General features: G+C 44.0%; 1 protein-coding gene across 1 annotated transcript in view; it reads right to left on the bottom strand.

Annotated features, from left to right (window-relative positions):
- PPP2R5A (protein phosphatase 2 regulatory subunit B'alpha) overlaps positions 1–21,460 on the bottom strand; it is a 99,179-nt gene that overhangs the window by 27,803 nt on the left and 49,916 nt on the right. Inside the window, exon 2 of the mRNA XM_075863295.1 lies at positions 6,043–6,239. Coding sequence (XP_075719410.1) covers positions 6,043–6,239 — 197 coding nt within the window. The remainder of the gene's footprint in view (positions 1–6,042; positions 6,240–21,460) is intronic.

Genomic DNA, 21,460 nt, shown 5'->3' with positions numbered 1-21,460 from the left:
GTTACGTCCGTAATGTACGGAACGTATTTCGGCCGGAAGACCCGGACCGAACACAGTGCAGGGAGCCGGGCTCCTAGCATCATAGTTATGTACGACGCTAGGAGTTCCTGCCTCTGCGTGGAACTACTGTCCTGTACTGTAATCATGATTACAGTACGGGACAGTTGTCCTGCAGCGAGGCAGAGACTCCTAGCATCGTACATAACTATGATGCTAGGAGCCCGGCTCCCTGCAGTGTGTTCGGTCCGGGTCTTCCGGCCGAAATACGTTCCGTCCATTACGGACGTAACATGGTCGTGTGAACCCAGCCTAAGGCAGTGTGCACACTTGGCGCTCATTAGGTTGTCTTTACAGTGAACTAAGTGCAGGGTCCAGATTTTACAGAAATGCGAAAAACCTTATACGTTCTACAGATGTAGCCGTCTTTACCTTGGTTACTCTTGTTACTTGGTCACCACATTATAAGTGTCCTATCTCCTACATAACGAGATCGGCGCTATAATGTAGGTGACAGCACCACGTTATTAGCTTTATGCTAATTAGTTTCTTAATGGACAACTGGGCGTGCTTTACTTTTGACCAAGTGGGCGTTGTACAGAGGAGTGTATGACGCTGACCAATCAGGGCCATGCACTCCTCTCCATTCATTTCCTCAGCACATAGGGATCCTTTTAGATCACTATGTGCTGTCTTATACGAACACATTAACAATACTGAAGTGTTTAGACTCGAGGAGTCCTCTCCATTATATGGCAGAGCTCAGGAGTCCTCTGCATGTCGCGCACGGCCCGTTGGTGGGCTTGCCGTGAGGGAATGCGACTAGAAAAAAATATATAAAAATAAAATCACGGATTTGGAATTGGGGTCTTTTACGCTGTTCTCGGATTACTGCAGTTTGAGAGGTGATGGAGTCTCTTTAGATAAAACATTTCTATATTACCATTAAGTATATGTTTTTAATAAAATTATAATTTTGTCATCCTGCCATGAACTGCAACGATGATAATTTAAAAATATAAATGTATTTTTATGTTACTTATTTATGCGGTGTACGCTAGATAAAAATAAAACCAAAATTAATGGGAAGCGTGCCGGAGATGGGAAGTGACTGGATGAACAGAGCAGACGGTAAAATGTACTGTGCATGGAGGGGAGGTTTACTCTAGAAAATAATCTTGTGATTATGACATTAAAGAGGCTCTGTCACCAGATTTTGCAACCCCTATCTGCTATTGCAGCAGATAGGCGCTGCAATGTAGATTACAGTAACGTTTTTATTATTAAAAAACGAGCATTTTTGGCCAAGTTATGACCATTTTTGTATTTATGCAAATGAGGCTTGCAAAAGTACAACTGGGCGTGTTTACAGTAAAAGCACAACTGGGCGTGTATTATGTGCGTACATCGGGGCGTGTTTACTACTTTTACTAGCTGGGCGTTCTGATGAGAAGTATCATCCACTTCTCTTCAGAACGCCCAGCTTCTGGCAGTGCAGACACAGCCGTGTTCTCCAGAGATCACGCTGTGACGTCACTCACTTCCTGCCCCAGGTCCTGCATCGTGTCGGCCACATCGGCACCAGAGGCTACAGTTGATTCTGCAGCAGCATCAGCGTTTGCAGGTAAGTAGCTACATCGACTTACCTGCAAACGCCGATGCTGCTGCAGAATCAACTGTAGCCTCTGGTGCCGATGTGTCCTCGCTCGTCTGACACGATGCAGGACCTGTGAGTGACGACACAGCGTGATCTCTCGAGAACACGCTGTGTCTGCACTGCCAGAAGCTGGACGTTCTGAAGAGAAGTGGATGATACTTCTCGTCAGAACGCCCAGCTAGTAAAAGAAGTAAACACGCCCCGATGTACGCACATAATACACGCCCAGTTGTACTTTTACTTTAAACACGCCCAGTTGGACTTTTGCAAGCCTCATTTGCATAAATACGAAAATGGTCATAACTTGGCCAAAAATGCTCGTTTTTTAAAAATAAAAACGTTACTCTTATCTACATTGCAGCGCCGATCTGCTGCAATAGCAGACAGGGGTTGCAAAATCTAGTGACAGAGCCTCTTTAAAAGCAGCCTCTAGAACCAGATTACATTGGCAGAAAAAAGGCTGAGAGAAACAATGAACACTGACCGGCCAATTAAAACCACTGCCCGCATCTTCTACTTAAAGGCCCTTTTATAAGAGCTAATGATCGGGTGAACGAGCGCGGATACAAACTCTCGTTCCTAACCATTGCCCTGTGTAAGCAGGTTATAGATCAGTCGATGAACGAGCAAATGCTCATTTATTGGCTGATCGCATCTTTAAATCAAGCCATAAAAATGGTCGCTATTCGGCAAGACATCTCCCTTTGTAATCTGGTACAGCAACAAAGATGATACATGGTCCTAGATTTGGAAACGGGGGGCTTTGTATTCTGTTAATTGTAATCTTTGCACAAAGATCAAGATTTAAGAAAAAAAGTGTCTCAGAATACAGTGCAACACGGATCATTACATTATAGGAGTTCAGCTAAGATGTTCGGCGGGGGGGGGGGTGGTCTGTCGACATGCTGCTGACTGGTTCCAGTACCTGCCAGAATGCGGAATATAGCGCTAGACTACCGACTATATGCCTGTGTAACCCCTTTAAGTACAAGATATTTGAAGGGGTTATCCCACCAAAACAACTTGTCACCTATCCACATCGATCCAGACAACGGGGTCGCAGAGCCCCTGTATGAACGAAGTAACAGATCACACATGTGCACTGCCACTCCATTCACAGAGAATGAATGGAGTGGCAGTGCACATGCGTCATGTAGGGGAGCGAGCACGCCCGACAATACATCATGTTGATCGGCTCTCGCTTGCTCCATTTAAAACGGGCCAATGATCGGATTGTATGGGGACCAATAATCGTTAATATGATCGTTCGTTCCTGTACATTTGCATCTTGTTGGCAGCGCAACCCCTTTTTTTACATGGGGAGATGTGCTGCAGACAAGCGATCATTTTATAGGTCACATAAAAGATGATTTTTCCCATTTGTTGGCGGAATGCTGCCCTGTTTACACGTGGCAATGATTTGGAAACGAGCATTTATAGAAGAGCTCGTTTGCTCCATCATTGGCCTGAGTAAACAGGGCCTTAAATTTGAAAAAACTAGACTGATCTGTAGAGTTCTGGCCTCAACCCCAACAAACGTATTTGGGATAAAATTATAATGTTGATTGTGAACCAAGTTCCTACAATAGTGTCGACATCACAAATACTCTTGTAGGTGAATGTACAAATCTCACCACAGGTATTCTCAGAGGAGTAAAAAATGTTATAGAAGCGAAGTGTGAACCAGGTCCATTTTAATGACTAATGTTATCAGAATAAAAAGTTCGGCAAGCACAAATGGAGATTTCCTCCACTCGTCGTCGGGACAGGGTTAGGCGAGTATGAATATTATTATTAGGCCCTATTGGGGCAGCTATGTGGGCATTACACAGCGTGGAGTCAGCTATGGGAGACTCTATACTGCGTGGAGGGCAATTATGGCATATTATATTGTGTAGGAAGCACTATGGGGGCAATGTCAGGGGGTATATTATATAGAGTAGTATACAGCAGGCTCCGGGGAGAAATATAAATTCAATAGCGTAGAACGCAAATAGTGGCGTGGAATGCAAAAAGGGGTGTGGCCTAAATAATCATTCATTAATTGTAATAGTGGTTACATGTTCAATAGTGATTTTGATTCAGGTCATAATCGCCCGCACCTACAACAGATACAAAAAAATAAAAAATTCTTTTTTTGGCATAGCAAAGCAGATCCCGGCGAATCCTGACAAACTTATCCATAGCTCCCAATTCGCCAGACAGAGGTCAAAAGTGTCCCTGTTGGCCTCATTCGGGCTGGTACACATCAGTATACCTTTTATCAAATGTATGGAATAAGGCAGTCTGCTGCGCAGTAACATACAGAGGCATGCTGCAAAATAAAAACATATACCATGCAGCATACATTTTATTAAATTTTTTTGACATGGGATCTTTTTCGCAACAGATGTTACTGTATGCCTATACAGTGCCCAAAGTCGGGAACTACTTCCGATGAATACTTCAGGCATTAACAGCAGATTTCACTACGTATGCAGTATAACACATAGAACATATAGATGCGCCACATTGACTACCACATGTAACATAAGCTCCCACCACATATTACAGCACATTAACAGAAGCAACAAACTGTTGTGAAATAGTAAAACACAGGTTTGCACATGCACGTTGTACGGTGGCACAGAGTCCTTGAAGCTCCGTACTATGGAGCTGTACGCACTCTGTGTGCCGCCATGTGGTGCTCCGTGCGGCAAAATATTACGGGGATATTCTCCCTTAGAAGTGTAGTTAAATGGGTTGTCCGAGCAGGGGGCGGTTTTACATCTTGATGACCTATCCACAGGATAGGTCATCAGTATATGATCGGTGGGGATCCGACACCTGGACCGGCCCCGTGCCAATCAGCTGTTACCAGCTGCCTCCAGGTACCAGATGTCTGTAGGCAGATCGATTGGGTCACAGTTTAGTAGCGGTGCTGCAGCAGCTATACAGTGTACTGAGCTATCTGCTTCAGACACCAGCCACTTTATAACATGTGATGCCTGGAGGCCGCCGGAACAGCTGTTCGGTGTGGGGTGTCGAACCCCCACCGATCGCTTACTGATGACCTATCCTGGGAATGGGTCATCAAGTATGAAAAACCGCCCCGAGCCCAAACAACCCCTTTAAAGAGGCTCTGTCACCAGATTTTGCAACCCATATCTCCTATTGCAGCAGATCGTCGCTGCAATGTAGATAAGAGTAACGTTTTTTGTTTTTTTTAAAAACGAGTATTTTTGGCCAAGTTATGACCATTTTTATATTTATGTAAATGAGGCTTTCTAAAGTACATCGGGGCGTGTATTGTGTTCGTTACATCTGGGCGTTTTTACTTCTTTTACTAGCTGGGCGTTGTGTATAGAAGCATCATCCACTTCTCTTCAGAACGCCCAGCTTCTGGCAGTGCAGACACACAGCGCGTTCTCCAGAGATCAAGCTGTGACGTCACTCACTTCCTGCCCCAGGTCCTGCATCGTGTCGGCCACATCGGCACCAGAGGCTACAGTTGATTCTGCAGCAGCATCAGCGTTTGCAGGTAAGTAGCTACATCGACTTACCTGCAAACGCTGATGCAGAATCAACTGTAGCCTCTGGTGCCGATGTGTCCTCGCTCGTCCGACACGATGCAGGACCTTGGGCAGGAAGTGAGTGACGTCACAGCGCCATCTGCTGCAATAGGAGATAGGGGCTGCAAAATCTGGTGACAGAGCCTCTTTAAGTAATATGGCATCCATGGAATGGATGCGTGGAACAGGTTCATCAGGTTTGAATGAGGCTAAAGGCTGCATTCATAGTTGTCCTTCCTCAGATTATGTCTAAATCTTCGTTCACATCTGCGTCGAGCCTTTCAGTCAGGGGAACCCATGAACGGAACGCAAACTGAAACAAACAAATGATAGCTTTCCATTTGCATCACCATTCATTTCAATGGTAACGCATCCGTTGCAAATGGTTTATTGATTCCGTCAAAAAAACGGAAAGCTGCAATTTCTTTAAATAAAAAATTAAAAAAACGTATCCAAGCATGAAAAAATAATCCTGCCTCATTTTACACTTTATGAAATGAAACCTCCACCAGTACATAGTGCAGTTCAAGATGTTGTCCAGAATCAGAGAAGAAAAAAACCAAAAAGAACTAAAAAGAAAAAAGTTTTTTTTCCCTCCAGAAACAGCGCCACTCTTGTCCATGGTCTATTTCTGGTATTGCAGCACAGCCCTATTCAGTTGAATAGACCAGAATAGCGCAGTTGTTTTTTTTTGGGGGGATAGAGATATATATATATATATATATATATATATATAAGAAAAATAAATAAATAAGAAGACCCTTTTATGTAGTGCCTGAAAGTACCTTAACTATCTATAAGTGTTTGCAGTGTAGTTAGATTTCCATCAGCACTTACCATTCGTACGATATCGGGGTATCCCGACTCTATAATCACGCCTCGGTTTGTAGACACATATTCCACCAGTTCATTCAGTGTGGCTCTCTTTATTTCTTTGCTCTTCAGGTCTGATATAGAGTCCATAAAATCAAACAGTACACAGCACTGCTGTAACTTCTGACAGAAGAGATCCTGCTGATCACTGGAAGTAGCATCTATAGAGGAATACAAGGAGATATGTAAGTACATGTTCCTGTCATACAGCAGGTAGGACCGGTTTACACCTATGCTAATAAAACAAAGCTAGGATTCTGTGACCGATGCTAAAAGGAAAATGCTTACTGGTTGTTAAATCCAAAACATCCAAATTACACATCCAGAGTCATTACTGAAGGCTACGTACAATGAAAAGTCACTTTGACACACATACTAGTTACCTCAAGCCATGTACCTGAACCCTCAAGTTATGAAATACTGAAGTTCCCATATTGGCCACTAGATGACAGCACTAAAGGCTACATTCCAGGTTAGTAAAAAAAACATCTTGTTTTACAGTCTACAGTAAAACTGAATGCCATCACTACCATTATCTCTAGTAGGTGGAGGGAGTCGACAACTGTGACCTCCGCAAACGACTATAAAAAAAAGCGACAGCCCATTAAAGGTAATGGCTGACCACACGGCCTCTGGAGAAAGCAATGCAAAACCGTGAGTAAATTAAGTGGCACAGCCACAGTGATCGGCTACGACCAAGTGGTGTAGCTGGAAGCTTCTGTGCAAAATCTGTAAAAGTACCTCCCAACTTTAACACATTATTTATAGAATTGGTGTCTTCATTAGGAGCAGAGATACCTTTTGGGCCCTCCTTATCTTTAGGGCCCCGGTGTAACCTTTGCACCCCTATAGTTACACCCCAGAGGTCAGTGATATGCTATCAATGTGTGTCCTGAGACAACCCATTTAATGACAGAATGACGTCTCTTAAGGCCCTTCTACACTGGGCAATTATTGGGCAGACAAGTGTTCATAGAACGCCCGTTGCCGATAATTACGCTGTGTAAACAGGGCAGCGATCATTAGATGAATGAGCAAACGCTCGTATCGTTTGAGAAGACAAATATCATGTCGGCAGCACATCTCCCTGTGTAAACAGGGAGACGAGCTGCCGACACTAAAACAACATGTGGACGAGCGATCGGAGTAACAACCGCTCATCCTTGTGACAGGAGCAAATGAGCACCGATCAACCAGCTGTCTCGGTGATAGGCGCTTGTTGCACCAGCCAAAATTGTCAAGTGTAATAGGGCCTTTACAATGCCTGAGCCAAGATAAGCACTTTTTACACAAAAAAAATAGAAAAGAAGAGTGTAGACAGACACAAAGCAGAGTAAAGTCGAATTCTTAAATTTTAATGCCATAAAATTTATTTGAATCAGATTTTCTAAACCAGACGATGCCTTTAAGAAACACTTGGGATTACACCATGCAATTTCTATAAGAAAATTAAAGGGGTTGTCCAGTTTAAAAAAAATAAAATAAATTATATACCAAAATAAAGAATTCTGAGTTATTGGAGGAAAAAGGGGGGTCTTCTGTTTTGGATCCTCATCTCTTGGCGAGAGTGGAGAGAGGTTACAAAGACCGTCGCTTATGCTCTCTCTGGAGGACTTGAATGGTGACTGCGTAATGCTTAATTTCCCCTGTGGTGGTGCTGTAGAGAAATTGAACACTTATTCCCAGGTTCCTCTGTAAATTACAGCTAATCGCTGGGGGTCCCAGCAGGGGAACACTTTGTGATCAGCTTATTGTCAAGGGACCTTTCTAGTAAGTAGATTGTCCAACTCAAAGTACAGTTTTAAAAGGGGAAAATAAATGGATTTCTATTCAACACAGGTTTATACTTAAAGAGGCTCCGTCACCAGATTATAAGTGGCCTATCTCGTACATAATCTGATCGGCGCTGTAATGTAGATGACAGCAGTGGTTTTTATTTTGAAAAACGATCATTTTTGAGCAAGTTATGAGCTAGTTTAGATTTATGCTAATTAGTTTCTCAATGGACAACTGGGCGTGTTTTTACTTTTTACCAACTGGGTGTTGTACAGACGAGTGTATGACGAGGCTGACCAATCAGTGACCAATCAGTGTCATACACTTCTCATTGTTCCAGCCCAGCTTCTCTCACTGCACAATCACACTGTGCTGTGGATCATGCTGGGCTGGAACAATGAGAAGTGTATGACGCTGATTGGTCACTGATTGGTCAGCCTCATACACTTCTCTGTACAACACCCAGTTGGTAAAAAGTAAAAACACGCCCAGTTGTCCATTGAGAAATCATTAGCATAAATCTAAACTAGCTCATAACTTGCTCAAAAATGATCGTTTTTCAAAATAAAAACACTGCTGTTCTCTACATTACAGCGCCGATCAGATTATGTAGGAGATGGGGCACTTATAATCTGGTGACAGAGCCTCTAACATTTGTTCAACTTTAATACCCTATGCACACAACAGCGTGTGCTGGCCATGTCCCGTCAGTGATCGGTGGAAAGATAGGACACGTCCTATCTTTCCACAGATCGGAGAATCGGGTCCCACTAAAGTAAACGGGTCCGTGACAATTATCGGGTGCCACTTGGATGCCGGCCCGAGTATCACTCGGTCGTGGGCAACTGCACTAAAAGCCCCAGACTGAATGAATCATTGAAGGTTTAAAATATTCTGGTCAATGTTAATCTTTCTTTTTTTTTCACATATACTCCCAGAAAATACCAGGTTAAATATTGTTTTGGCACTCCATGGCATACAGTGGGAGCCTCCCCCACATCGAACAGTAAGAAAGCCAATAATGGAGACATCAGAGTATGATCATGTGCATCAATCAATACATTCATACAGTACACATACACAAAGCATTATATACCTGCCTGCTTGTGGACAGCAAACTAAATAGACATATTGTGTCACATATAGATTGACAGCATTTAGTGTATAATTATTTAACCCCCTTAGGGTAAGGCCACGCGGTGCAGTCACGGTGCGTTTATGTCGCGTTTTTAAACTCCAGCAAGTCATTTTTCAATAGAAGTCAATGGTGAAATTTGTGTTATGGACAGACAGACGGCTGCTATTACATTACAATGTGTTTTTTGTGCAGTTAACTGCATCTTCATAATGTCCGACCGCATTCAGTTAATGACCGCGCCGCCGAAGTTGTTGCTGAACTGCTTGCGATTTGGCTAACATTTCTGCAATGCCTTGTAATAAACCATATACAGGAAGCACCTAACAAACTTCAACACGGGTGAAAACTATGTCCATCAATTATTTCCTTTATAAACGCAACAGAACTGCAGCATTATAGACAAAAAACGCATGCAGTTGACCGCATGCGGTTTTCAAATGCAACAAAACCGCGTCAACGACGCACCGTTTGGATTTACCCTTAATCTACAGCGACGTCTTTAGGCAGCGCTGTGGAAGAGGCTGATGAGCGCTCATCCTCTAAGCAGAGCTCCTGCTTAGAGCACCTCCTGAACACAGCTGGGATCGGAAAACATTCCCGCAGCTTGATCAAAGGGAGCTCCCCTCTGATCGAGTCACTGGAAACCAGGTGACACGATCAAAGACCGGGGAATCCCTGTGCAGTCAGCCCTGGGGACCTAGAAAGGACCCCATGGCTGTCTGTTCAGTTTGCCTGCTGTTGGGGCACACTATGTGCTGCACTAACAGCAGCCTGCGTCATAGTGACACAGTGTAATGTATTAGCATACAAGAGTATGCTAATACAGAAGTAAAAAATAAAGACATAAATAAAAGTTATCCCTTAATCTGAAAAAAAAAAAACTTTTTCCTATATTCATGCCGTATAAATAAATTACCGTATTTTTCGGACTATAAGACGCACAAGTTTTAGACAACAGAAAATAGGCAAAAAAATATAAGATATTTTACTACTTTTACAAAGAAAAAAAAACTATTGGTCATTCTGAAAGCCAGAACTTTTATATTTTTTCATCGTTTGAGGGCTTATTTTTTGCGGGATGAGCTGTACTTTTTATTAGCACCATTTTTTATTTCATTCTTTTCAGACCAAAAAACAAAGATTCTGGGGTTTTAATTTTTTTTTTCTTCACTCCGTTCACTGTGCGAGTCAAATAATGCTATATTGTAATAGTTTCTGACTTTTACGGACGCTGTGATACCAATTTTGACATTGTGCTTCGGCGGAAAAAAAATAAAAAAAAATGGGAAAAGAGTTTTTTTTCTTTTTAAGTTTTACATTTTTTTTTTACACTCCTGAAAATGTATCTATTTGATATTTCTTTTTTTTACACATCTAATTAGTTCCCCTAGGGGACTTGAACCAGCAATCATTAGATCGCTGGTACAATACAATGCATACATGGATGAGTTACGGAAACAGCGTAACTCGCTGACCTACGCTGTTTCTGTAACTCTCATAGTAGTGCATGGCAGTTATAGAAGCAGCATAGCATGGTACGCTGTTTCCGTAACTACTATTCACTTCTATGGGAGTCACGGAAACAGCGTAGCTCCTCGAGCACTCGGCTGTTTTCGTAACTCCCGACCACCTAACCAGGAAGCGGCCGGGAGACAGCGGGGCCAAGTAAGCTAGAACAGGGTTTAGGGGGCCCCGTTCTAGAGATAGGTGCGGGTCCCAGAGTTGGGACCCACATCTATCTGACATATATGACATATCCTGTGGATTAGGGATGCACAATGCATAGAAACTTCGATACTGTGCATCCCCAAACGGTTCAATACCGTTATTTCATGTATTTCGATACTCAGATGTGCGGCTGCACAGCTCACCATTGTAACACGTGAATGTGTGAGAGCAGGGCTGCGGCTGTCGCCTCTCTCCTGAGTCCTGACAAGTGTGCGCTGTCAGGCTAATGTGATGCGGCCAGCACTGCACTAAAGACAGAACATGGCGGGCGCACTGCAAAACACCCATGTTCTGTCCTCAGTGCCTGAACCGCCGCTCATTAGTGCAGCGCCGGCCGCATCACCTAATGCTGACTCCGCACGCACTTAATGTCAGGAGCGGGGCAATGGCTGTATTACACAACCGCAGCCCCGCTCTATAACGGAGATCAGAGAAACCTCGCATCAGCGCCATCGCTGTTCCTGGCCGTTAGATCAGCGTGTCAGCTGTAAAACACAGCTGACACCTGCAGTGTATGGAGAGGGGCCAGCGCGTGAGCCCGCTCTGCTCCAAACATCATCCCCTCCCCGCTCCATGATGTGCCGGCACATCATGGTTTGGGAAGGGGTTAAGTAAGAAGCGGTCAGGGGCCCAGCGCTGCCGAATCCTTCGACTGCCGACTAGAAGACGCAGGGACTTTTTAGCAAGATTTATTCTTGCTAAAACTGTGTCTTAGGCTATGTTCACACGGAGTATTTTGCAGGCAGAATTTCTGCCTCAAAATTCCGTTTGGAAGTTTGAGGCAGATTTTCCTCTCCCTGCACGGCGATTTTCGCAGCGTTTTTCGCCCGCGGCAATAAAACGCCGCGAAATACGCTTTCTCTGCCTCCTATTGAAGTCAATGGGAGGTCAGAGGCGGAAACGCCCGAAGATAGGGCATGTCGCTTCTTTCTCCCGCGAGCCGGTTTTACTGCTCGCGGGAGAAAACCGCCCCCGCCTCCCATTGAAATCTACGGGAGGTATTTTCGACCAGTTTTTGACGAGCTTTTTGGCGCGGTTTACGCGTCAAAAAACTCAGTGTGAACTTAGCCTTATAGTCCGAAAAATACGGTATGAGAGTTTACAGAATGAATTTTTTCTACTCCTTATACAGTAACGTCAATGAAAAAAAACAACAGTTTTAGCTGCTGAAAGGCGCAAAAACTGAAAAATTTAGCTGCTCATGAAGGCCTTTTCAGGCCCGGTTATTAAGGGGTTAATAGGCCGGGATGTATTATATAAACATTTTTGTCTGAGGCTAAACTATTGCTATAGCAGATACAAGAGTTGCTATGGGGCTGGGAGATCCTGCATACACGGCCAGCACATTATAGCTTAAAAGAACAACCCAGGTAAAACTAAAATACTGTCATGTCTAGGGCGGAATCCAAAATCTCTGCTTGCAGTCGGTCACTATGAACCTTTCATTATTTACTTGCAGGGTACAAAAATTTGCCCTGGTCATGTTGATGATCACACAGGAGCACAGATCATTACAAGACGGAACTCTGATAACTGTACTGTCTCCATGGTTACAGACTGCAAACAAACCCTGTGTGTAGTCTGATCCTCCAGTCATGTGTTTCTCTCTTCCATCTGCCCCCTATTTAACCATCTGTTGGCTAGCAAAAGGAGAGTGGGGGGGAAATAATAAGGCTCGGTTTATAACTGCACTAGGTCTTTTGTTCTCCCGTTTCGCCGTAGTAATAACGAGAAAAACTAACGCCGGATCAGTCAAATAACGGAAACCAGCGGCGCGAGATGAAACCCATTGTCTTTAATGGGTTCTGTCAGGGTTCCGTCATTTTGTCGGACAAAACCGGGTTGCATGCTGCGCCATTTTGTCCAGCTAAATAGCGAAATATGCAATGAAGACCTAACATATGACTGTAGGATCAGACTACACACAGGGTTTGTTTGCAGTCTGTAACCATGGAGAAACAGTTCTGCATAGGAGCCATATAAACAAAACTAAGAATATTTTACATTTTTAGACATTTTAATGTTCATATTTCCAATTCTTGATGCACTGTAAAATTAGAAAAAAAAATGCTGTAAAAGTGTTCATACCCTTTAACCATTTTCCATAGGTCTCAGCGCCTCCACCCCTCCCCCTATGACCTAATTTACATGACAGAAGACTTGATTCTGCTTTTCTAAAAAAAAACATAAAAATGGACCATTCAAGTTCAGCACGGAGGAGTATCAATAACAATAGACAGCAGATATTTTGTGTGTCCTTTTAAACATTTTCCTAGTGTACAAATACAAAGAGCTATATTTTGCTGCCATGTCCCATAGCAGCAACAATCCTCATCGTCCCCTATATCTTATGACAGCTTCCCAAGCTAGAATCAATGAATTGCATTTTCAGCATGTCACCGAGAGGCGATGTCCTGCAAGTTGCTAGGAAACAGCCCCCCCCCCCCCCACATACACCAAAAATAACTCAATCTCCAGAGGTAAAAGATAATAATATCACATTACAAATGTAATAAGAGAACAGAAACTCTAGAATACATCCTCGTCATTTATTTTTAAACAGCAAGTCTCTGACGAGGAATGAATAATTGGGTGCCACGAGGGGGGAGCAGAACGAGGACACGGAGCTCATGAAATGGCATGCAGACATTTGAACCTGGCACAGAGGGAGATAAATACACACAGGTCTCGGATAGGAAGAGTTGTGGGTTAGATTCCGGTATCCTGGTAGATTTGTCTCATTAAATATTATTTCCTTATTTACTTAATTATCGCTTGGTGTAGAAAACACAGGTCACGGGAGGCAAAGTCTTGGTTTAACAAACTGGTGCAGCGGAGGTAAAACAGCAGCTTCTATAGCGCCAACATTCTCCAGCGCTGTACAGAGATTGTCATCACTCACATCAGTCCCTGTCCCTCACCAGCTGTAGAGACACACACACACACACACACACACACACACACACACACCAGGTATTTGGCATGTCAGGGAAAACCAGGGAACCCAGTGGAAACCCCCACATACATGGAGAGAACATAGAAACTCCATGCAGATCTGGTCCTTAGTTGGATTTAAACCCATGACCCAAGTGCTGAAAGGTAGCCATGGTAATCACCATGCTGCCCCTTTTAAAGGGATATTGCCAGAATGGACAATCATCACCTATCCACAGGATAGGTGAGAATTGTCTGATCACCGTGGGCCTCACGGCAGCAACCCCCACCGATTGTCAGAACGGGGGTCCCGAACCCCCCGTTCCCCATGCTACTCGAGCGCAGACTTTTCAAAGTCTATGGGAATGACAGAAACAGCCTCGTACGGTGCTGGGCTGTTTCCATAAGTCCTATAGACATTGAAAAGAGCTGCTCCATATAAGCTCCTCTAAATTATGTAGTGAGGAGGAACAGGGGAGGTGGTGTTATCCCCGTTCTTAGGATCGGTGGGAGTCCGAGTGGTGGGGCACCCAGCAATCAGACAATTATTCCCCATCCTCTTCTGATACATTCCCTTGAATTAAGAAATGAATGAATGAATAGCGCAGTCGAATAAGGTATGGACTCCATCAAAATGTCAACGTTGTGTAAGGGTTCCGTCATTTTGACAGAATCCATACCTTAGTCGACTGTGCTATTCATTCAGTCAAAACAACGGGACTCTTTGACATCGGAGACAAACGGAAACCATTTGCACCGAATCCGTCAGCATTGAAATCAATGGTGATGCAAACGGAAACCTATGGTTTCCGTTTGGATTCTGTTCATGGGTTCCCCTGACTGAAAGCTCAGACGGAACCCATGAACGGAGACCAGACGCAAACGTGAACAAAGCCTTGGTCCAATCCAAACAAAAAGTTATTTGTCAGATGACAGAGTAGGGGGTCGGCAACCTCGGGCACCCATGCCACAGCTGGCATGCGGGGACATGATCTCTGGCACACTCTCTCCCTGTGTCCAGCGCCGTTGTATGCCGAAGGCGACATCAAATACCCAAGTGTCGCAATTTTCAGTGCAAATTATTACTTTTGGGCTTTTTGTGGCTTTTCTACGGCAGAAAACGTGTCTTGAAAAGGTTTATAAATTCCAGTGTGTCCTCGCTGCGGTCACGTCACATACTATCAGTTTATGACACGACCCCAACGGAGACCGACTTAATTCTCTCTGAAACCCTCGCATTCCTCCACCATCCTGTCATGTGTGACCCCCGGGCCAGCACTTATACGTGACCTCCAGTTCTCGCACAAAACAATGCCTAGCACTATTAGAAGGACATCAGAACTGGAGCTTTATTAGAAAGAACTGGATGTAACAATTCAAATACCATTTACATGTAGCTATCAATTTACAGCGTATTATCACAACAGTTTATATGTACAGTCATAACAATGTATTATGGGAAGAACAGGACCAGGATCTGCGCTTTACAATGTAAATATGTGCCGACAAGTGCCAACTTATTCCTGACCTGCAGCAAACACCCCAAAAAATTACCCGGGGGCGCTCACAACATCCAAGAGAGTAAAGATGGCCACAGACAGAAGCCAACTCCTCCAGTATTGCAGTCTCATCTTAAAACAGTATTCCAGATAAATAAAGCCAATTGATGATAAAATTAAATGTTCACACGGGCTATTTTCAGGCCGTAAACGCCCTGAAAAATGGCTAAAAATGCGGGGGCTGAAAGCCTACAAACATCTGCACCTTGATTTCAAATGGGAAAAACTGCGTTCCGTTCCCATCATTCCCTCGTAAAAAGAAGTGCATGTCACTTCTTGAGCCGTTTTTGGAGCAGTTTTTCATGGTCTCAATAGAAAAACAGCTCCAAAAAACGGCCGTAAAAAACGCAAAAAAAAACCGGTTGAAAATCAGGGGCTGTTTTCCCTTGAAAACCGCTCCGTATTTTCAGCCGTTTTCTGTTCAGCGTGTCAACATAGCTATAAAAAGGGGTTGTCCACTTTCAGCAAATGAATTTTATTTTTCGTATAAGGTCCCATGCACACAACCGTAAATTCGGCGGTAATTATGGGCTGTAATTACGGCCCCATTCAGTTCTATTGGCCCCGGACACCTTTCCGTATCGCTACGTATAAGTGTCCGTGCCGTAGAACTGTGCCGGGAATTATGGAGCATGTCCGTTTTTCCGTGTTTTTCACTTTACTTTGTATGGGAGCACGGCCCGAAAATGCGGGTGGGCGCCGGTCATGCACGCAATCGCGGGCCGCGATTACGGGCAAGGCCGTGTGCATGGGGCCTAACTAAAATGTATACAATTTTCCAATATACTTTCTGTATTAATTTCACACGGTTTTCAAAATCTCTGCTTGTTGTTATGCAGTAGGAACGTTTGTTGTTTACTTCCAGTGGATAAAACTCTGTCCATAGTCATGTGATGGACAACCAGGTGCATGGCTCGTTACAGGGTCATGTGATAGACCTAGGTGCTGGGATCGTTAGACACAGCTCTGATACACATACTGTATACACGGACGACCGTGGTATACGTCCGTTAAAGCAACGGACATATGTATTTCAATGGGTCCGTTCACACTGCTGTTTCAATGGACCCTTCACATGGTCCGTTGAAAAATAGAACAAGTCCTATTTTGTTCCGTTTTCACGGATCCTTCGATAGACTCAAGCATATGGGGCTCCGTGAAAACGGGACCCGCACAGGGGAAACTGACGTGAAAAACTGCCGTTTTTTTTACCTCCGAGTTCCCCCACATTTGCCGGAGTTTGGCCTAACTGTAATGAGTCGTGTACCTATGTGCACATGAACATGGGCAGAGTTTTATCCGCTGAAAGTAAACAAATCTTCCTACCGAGTAACAAGCAGAGATCTTGAAAACCCTGAGGAATTAATACAGAAAGTATATGGGAAAATTGGATAACTTTACGTTATACAAAATAATATTAACCCCTTAGTGACCAGCCCATTTTAGGCCCTAATGACCAAGCTATTTTATTCGTTTTTCTATAGTCGCATTCAAAGAGCTATATTTTATTTTTTCGTCTACATAGCTGTATGAGGACTTGTTTTTTGCGGGATTAGTTGTGCTTTTTAATGGCACCATTTTTGGGTACATATAATTTTTATATTAACTTTTATTAACCTTTTTGGGGGGGGATTATAAAAAAAACCTGAAATTCCGCCATTGTTCTATGCGTTTTTAAATTGACGCCGTTCACTATGCGACGTAAATAACATGTTACGTTTATTCTATGGGTCGGTACGATTACGGCGATACCACATATGTAGAGGTTTTTTTATGTTTTACGACTTTTGCACAATAAAAACACTTTTGAACTAAAATGATTTGTTTTTGCATCGTCGCTTTCCAAGAGCCGTAATTTTTTTATTTTTCCATCAATGTAGTGATTTTTTGGGCTTGTTTTCTGCGGGACAAGACGTAGTTTTGAATGGTACTGTTTTGGGGTACATGGGACTTATTGATTCATTTTTATTATGACTTTTTTTGGGGGGCAACGGAAAAAAATTGCAATTTCGCCATGGTTTTTTGCGTTTTTTTTTACGGTGTTCACTTTGCGGTTTAAATTACATATTAACTTTATTAATGGAGTCATTACGGTCGCGGCGATACCACATATGTGTACTTTTTTTTTTTTTTTTTTTACACTTTTACTAAATAAAACCACTTTTTATGGGAAAAAATGGATTTATTTTTTTACTGTACTTTTTATTAATAATCTTTATTTCACTTTGATGACTGATTTTATTAGTCCCACTAGGGGACTTTACTGTGCGATCTTCCGATCGCTGTTATAATGCTTTGGTATACTTCGTATACCAGAGCATTATTGCCTGTCCTAACAGGCATATGTCCAGGGCAGACCTGGGGGCTTTTATCAGGCCCCCGACTGCCATGACACCCCATCGGAGACCCGCGATTGCAATCGCGGGCCGCCGATGGGTGACGGAGGGAGCGCACTCCCTCTGTAAACAAAGTTAAATGCCGCGGTCGCTATTGACGGCGGCATTTAACGGGTTAAACGGCCGCGATCGAAGTAAACTTCGATCGCGGGCGTTGGAGCAGGAGCTCAGCTGTCAGACAGCAGAGCCCCGGCTCCTGCCTGCACGGGAGACCCGTGCAGGACTTAGACTAGGCTGACGTGAAAAGGCGTCAGCCTAGCCTAAAGCCCATTAGTGACCGACGTAAAAAGGTGTATTAGTGGTCACTAAGGGGTTAAATATGCTTGAACTGGACAACCCTTTTAATGATTTTCTATTATACTTAGTCACTCAATTCCTCGTTTGTTTTTTCTCTCTTTCTGGAAGAACTCCGCATAACTTTTTTTTGTCCAGAGAAAGTCCTGGTCATGTATGCTCACATAGACGCAAGCTGGGCGATCACTACAAGACCAGATCCTCAAATAAACAATCAAGGTTCCCATTTAATGACAGCAAGCAGAGGTCTTGAAAGCCAAGAGGAATTGTTACACAAAATATATTATGAAATTGCACATAAATTTTTACTTTACATTTAATAACCTTGGTTTGCTTAACCCCTTAACGCACAATGACTTAAGTGCACATCATGGTGCAGGGGGAAGAAGTATGGAGCTCGCTCACGCACTGAGCCCCACTCCATACTCTGCAGGTGTTTTACAGATGACACCCGGGACTAACGGCCAGGAACAGCAATTGTGCTGTTCCTGGCAGTTTAACCCCTCAGAAGCTGCGGTCAATCGCAACTGCAGCATCTGAGGTGTTAAAAAGAGGGGGGTGGCCTCCTCCGACAGCTCATAGAAAAGTTATGGCTCATCGAATGCGAGGAGTGTAAAACGGAACACAAAAAAAAACGGCTTGGGGTTAAATAAGAAAACGTGTATATGTACATTAACAGCAGCCTGTCAACGCAGAGAGGGCGGGGGAGGCGGAGGGAGCGCTCCCCTCATGAATAACGGAAACCGCTATATTTTTTCCATGGTTCACATTACCCAAATGGCACATTTTGTATAATTGGAGTACGGAGCTGTACCTGTAATATTTTCCTTTACATGGGGCGGCATATTAAGGTGACAGATTCCCTTTAAATGTAGTTTCACAGCTGTACGGTAATGGGCGGATCTCCACTCTGCACAGTGTGAATACACCCCATTTGTATCGAATAGTCATAAGGGTGAGGTTACACGTAGCGGTCGACATCTGGCCACGTTGCGGTCAAAACACTAAAGCGGAAGCAGTATAACCGCAAACTGTGCAACCAAAAACCACTCTGCAGTACATTGGTGATTCAGAGTAAAAACGCATGTAGCTGCCACGCGTGGCCTCATGATCATTCGACGTCACTACATTTCAATCAGGCTTTGCAAATGAAAAAACACGTGCAGTCTGCATAAGAAAAAAAGAAATCCCAGCACGTTCCATTGGATGCTGTGAAGAAATAAATTCAGCACTTCTATGGGAAAAACTTTATCTGTACAACGAAACCTCAGAGCTAAAAAGGTGTGATGGGGTGCGTCGCAGTCTCATATTGCACAACATAAGACCACATGCACGCTACCGTAAATATCGTCCACAAAATCGTCCACAATTACGAACACATTCACTTCTACTGTTCACGGACACCTTCCAGTTTATTTACGGGAAGGTGTCCTAGGACATGTCCTATCTTTTGCTTTTTACGGTCCATGCTCCCATACTTTGTGATTCCGCAGCATGTAAATTTATGATGCGGTTTTGTTGATTTTCCGTTCCGGGCTTTCCCCATTGAATTCAATGGGGATGCAAAAACCGCAACAGAAAGCTAAGTGTTGCGACTTTTGCGGCGTAATCGCAGCGATTACGGCACAAAAAATTTCACCGCCAAAAAAATTCATACTTCCCCAGAACGCCCTCCTTCTTCCTGCAGTCCGGCCTCCTGGAATGACGTTTCATCCCATGTGACCGCTGCAGCCAATCACAGGCTGCAGCATCACATGGCCTATAACGTCTTCGTAGGTGGTCGGACTACGCGCAGAGTAGACGGAGGGGGTAAGTATGAGCATTTTCTTTCACAGTGGAAATTTTGCTTGAGAAACCAAACCACGGATGTCTAAATCCTCGCCGAGCAGGGAGCTACTTTAACAACGGATGTGGAAATGGCACTACATTCTGACATAAGTGGTTAATAAATATGCATGTACATTTAAAGGCGGCGTGCACGCGTCACTGTTTTGTCCTGTGGTCTAAACTGCGATTTTTGCAAAAATACTGAGGTTACACGAAGGATAGCGAAATCCACAGCAAAACGTATACGTGTGAACGCAGCCTAACTTCTAAAGAGGACAGCTGATCTCACTACAAACACAGGGAACTTCCAGTTGTCATATCAAATAATCCTCTCAAATGCGTTCCTATGGGTGCAAATATTGTTAGGCCTCATGCACACGACCGTAGCCATGTGCACGGCCTTGATCTTCGGGTCGGCCGGCCACAGAGTGACAGCCGCAAGCCGCCCGCAAATCACAAGCTGTGCACATGGCCGCGGCCATTATTTTCAATGAGCCCGGACCGCAGAACACGGCCGTAATAAGGCTTGCCCGTTCTTTCTGTGGTCTGGGCTCCGGGGCCATGCACGGACCGTGGAAACCACGGTCGTGTACATGGCCCCATAGGAATGAATGGGGCCGCAATTCTCCCGTGGATTTTTGGGGGAACTGCGGCCGCAAAAGCACGTTCGGGTGAATGTGGCCTTAAACTTGTGTCCGAATACACTAGGTAGCCTGAGCCTACAGGCTCAAACACATGAGCGTATTGGGATGGGGTCTGTATGGATTTGAGAGTACAGCTTTGAATCGCCACAGGATATGCCATAAACGTCTGATAGATGCGAGTCCCCCGACCCCTGTCCCACCTGGTGAGGCATCGCCTGGCTGCCGCATCTAGTCAGAGCATTAGTGAACATTAGGACAAATTTCTGAAAACAGCCGTGCTCGCTGAGCTACACCGTTTCTGTAAATCTCATTCCCTTCTATGGGAGTTATGGAAATAGCATAGCTCGGCTGTGCACCGATTCCCTGCCTGGATGCAACGGCCAGCTGGATAGGATCGAGGGACCTCCGTTCAGGATGTGGTGTGGGTCCCAGAACTGGAAACCATATATATGGTCAACTTTTAAAGTTAAAGTTAATCTTCAAGAAAACAAAAACGAGCCATGTTTGCCGGAGCACCACGGTTGCACGCGGCTTTTATTTGTGATCTATTTCCGGACCATTTTTTCACTCTACTTTGACCCTTTATATCAACAAGTAAACTAAGGGCAGTTTATAGGAAGCAGGTGGAACAAATAATCATATCATAGCCTTGCACTGCTTAGGACTGCAGCTGGACCGGATGGAGAGTGGCTGGTTCACAAGGGCACAGGAGAATGGGTGGTCTGCAGCAGATGAGCCCTCCAAAAACTCTGCTACAAGCCGAGGTTATAGAGCTAATTTTTAAAGTCACTTTATGGAAAACACAACTAGTAACAGAGACATCACATTCAAGTCCAGTCAAGCTAAAAATGACTTCTAAATATGGAGTTGATAAAAGTGTGCATGCCAATGAACATCAGGTTCAACTTTTTCCATCCGAAAAAAAAAATCTGTTCCCATTAAGGTACTTAACCCACGACTTGCCGATCACAGGAACGCGATATGTATTTTGATACAAGATTCACTTTTAGATCCTGCGACAATTATGAAAACACAGATTCTACTTTCTTCACATTTATACTTTCAAGCTGAAATGTCAAGTAAACC

This window comes from Rhinoderma darwinii, chromosome 4, assembly GCF_050947455.1.
Source record: "Rhinoderma darwinii isolate aRhiDar2 chromosome 4, aRhiDar2.hap1, whole genome shotgun sequence".
Classification (NCBI taxonomy): domain Eukaryota; kingdom Metazoa; phylum Chordata; class Amphibia; order Anura; family Rhinodermatidae; genus Rhinoderma; species Rhinoderma darwinii.
The sequence above is the reverse complement of the archived record's forward strand: the minus strand, read 5'-3'. Positions and strand labels throughout refer to the sequence as shown.